Here is a 2,500-nt window from a genome sequence, read left to right on the forward strand (position 1 = left end):
TTGTGGACTTGGAGAAGGCATTCGACTGTGTCCCTCGGGAAGTCCTGTGAGTATGGGGTATGGGACTGTCTGGTTGTGGCGGTCCGCTCCCTGTATGATCATTGTCAAAGCTTGGTCCGCATTGCCGGCGGTAAGTCAGACCCTTTTCCAGTGAGGGTTGGACTGCGCCAAGGTTGCCCTTTGTCACCCATTCTGTTCATAACTTTTATGGACAGAATTTCTAGGCGCTTTCAATGCGTTGAGGGGATCCGGTTTGGTGGCTGCAGGATTAGGTCTCTGCTTTTTGGAAATGATGTGGTCCTGATGGCTTTATCTGGCCAGGATCTTCAGCTCTCACTGGATCGGCTCGCAGCCGAGTGTGAAGCGACTGGGATGAGAATCAGCACTTCCAAGTCCGAGTCCATTGTTCCCACCCGGAAAAAGGTGGAGTGCCATCTCTGTGATGGGGAGGAGATGTTGCCCCAAGTGGAGGAGTTCAAGTACCTCGGAGTCTTGTTCACGAGTGAGGGAAGAGTGGATGGTGAGATCGACAGGTGGATCGGTGCGGCGTGTTCAGTAATGCGGACGCTGTATCTATCCGTTGTGGTGAAGAAGGAGCTGAGCCGGAAGGCAAAGCTCTCAATGTACCAGTCAATCTACGTTCCCATCCCCACCTATGGTCATGAGCTTTGGGTTATGACCGAAAGGACAAGATCACGGGTACAAGCGGCCTAAATGAGTGTCCTCCCCCGGGTGGTGGGTCTCTCCCTTAGAGATAGGGTGAGAAGCTCTGCCATCTGGAGGGAGCTCAAAGTAAACGAGAGGAGCCAGAAGAGGTGGTTCGGGCATTTGGTCAGGATGCCACCCGATGGCCTCCCTAGGGAGGTGTTTAGGGCACGTCCGACCGGTCGGAGGCCACGGGGGAGACCCAGGACACGTTGGGAAGACTATGTCTCTTGGCTGGCCTGGGAACGCCTCTGGATCCCCCCGGAAAGAGCTGGACGAAGTAGCTGGGGAGAGGGAAGTCCAGGCTTCCCTGCGTAGGCTGCTGCCCCTGCAACCCGACCTTGGATTAGTGGAAGAAGATGGATGGATAAAGTGATGATAAAGTGCATTAAGCCAGTTAAGACACAAACTAAAGTGATGATGCACTCCAAGTCCATAGTTCTCCCCAGGAAAAGGGTGGAGTGCCATCTCCGGGTTGGGGAGGAAACCCTGCCTCAATTGGAGGAGTTTAAGTACCTAGGAGTCATGTTCCCGAGTGAGGGAAGAGTGGATGGTGAGATCCACAGGCGGATCGGTGCGTGACTTTAGTAATGTGGACGCTGTATCGATCCGCTGCTGCGAAAAAGCAAAGCTCTCAATTTACCGGTCGATCTACGTTCCCATCCTCACCTATGGTCATGAGCTTTGGGTCATGACCGAAAGGACAAGATCACGGGTACAAGCGGCCGAAATGAGTTTCCTCCGCCGGGTGGTGGGTCTCTCCCTTAGCGATAGGGTGAGAAGCTCTGTCATCTGGGAGGAGCTCAACGTAAAGACGCTGCTCCTCCAAGGAGGAACAAGATGAGTTGGTTCGGGCATCTGGTCAGGATGCCCACCGATGGCCTCCCTAGGGGGGTGTTTAGGAGGCCACGGGGAAGACCCAGGATATGTTGGGAAGACTATGTCTCCCGGCTGGCCTGGGAACGCCTTGGAATCCCCCCGGGAGGACCTTAATGGAGTGGCTGGGGAGAGGGAAGTCTGGGCTTCCCTGCTTAGGCTGCTGTACTTCAATTGTATGTAATTGCTTCCTAGCGTTCAGTAACTATAGCTATAGATACATTTCCCCCTCAACACAGGTATATATTTATTAAGTTGTCAAGAATGTGCTTTAGGGAGCTTTTTCAGCTCACTGATAAAGTTCTAGAAGTTGATGTGCGCCGGGGAGATTACGATGATTGATATGTCCGTCATTGAGACGCTCCAGTTGACAGTCAAGCATCTGTCTGCCAGTCACAGCAGGAAATTAAAAGATTTCCCCCGCTTGCAAAGTCAAAAGTTCCCCCTCTCGCCGCTGTTCAAACTCCGCGCAGGTGCGACTCCAGAATTTAGTCACGTCCCGAGCCGCGTTGCTGATTTTTTTAAGACAACACAGTTGCATTTGTTGTCTTTTTTTTCCTTCCCCCCCGACTGCACGCATGTGATGAATTATGAATGGGATGTTATTTGTTTACTCAGTGTATGACTGAGCGAAGCATGCATTATTCATGGCCTCCGACGGGACGGACAGCAGAGGAGGACGCGGGCCTCGGAAAAAACGCTAATCCTCTGCGTCGGGGAAAAGGGATTTGAGATAACACGCAAATTGTAACCAAAAAAAACAAAAAAACAATCAATACAGCTGCCTGTCTGCAGCGCTTTCCCCCGCTCACCAATCAATCACTCTTGTCTTCCCCCCCCCCAGTCCTGAGAGATGACTTCCGGCAAGCTCCGAGTGACGTGGTGGTGGCCGCTGGGGAGCCCGCCGTCCTGGAGTGTG

General features: G+C 52.8%; 1 protein-coding gene across 1 annotated transcript in view; it reads left to right on the forward strand.

Annotated features, from left to right (window-relative positions):
- The window catches only part of zgc:77784 (uncharacterized protein LOC402947 homolog), a 206,847-nt gene that overhangs the window by 93,706 nt on the left and 110,641 nt on the right, over nt 1-2,500 (forward strand). The window contains exon 5 of the mRNA XM_061878097.1: nt 2,426-2,500. This exon is cut by the window's right edge and continues 83 nt beyond it. Within this exon, the coding sequence (XP_061734081.1) occupies nt 2,426-2,500 (75 nt within the window). The remainder of the gene's footprint in view (nt 1-2,425) is intronic.

This window comes from Nerophis ophidion, linkage group LG18 (assembly GCF_033978795.1).
Source record: "Nerophis ophidion isolate RoL-2023_Sa linkage group LG18, RoL_Noph_v1.0, whole genome shotgun sequence".
NCBI classification, from domain to species: Eukaryota; Metazoa; Chordata; class Actinopteri; order Syngnathiformes; family Syngnathidae; genus Nerophis; species Nerophis ophidion.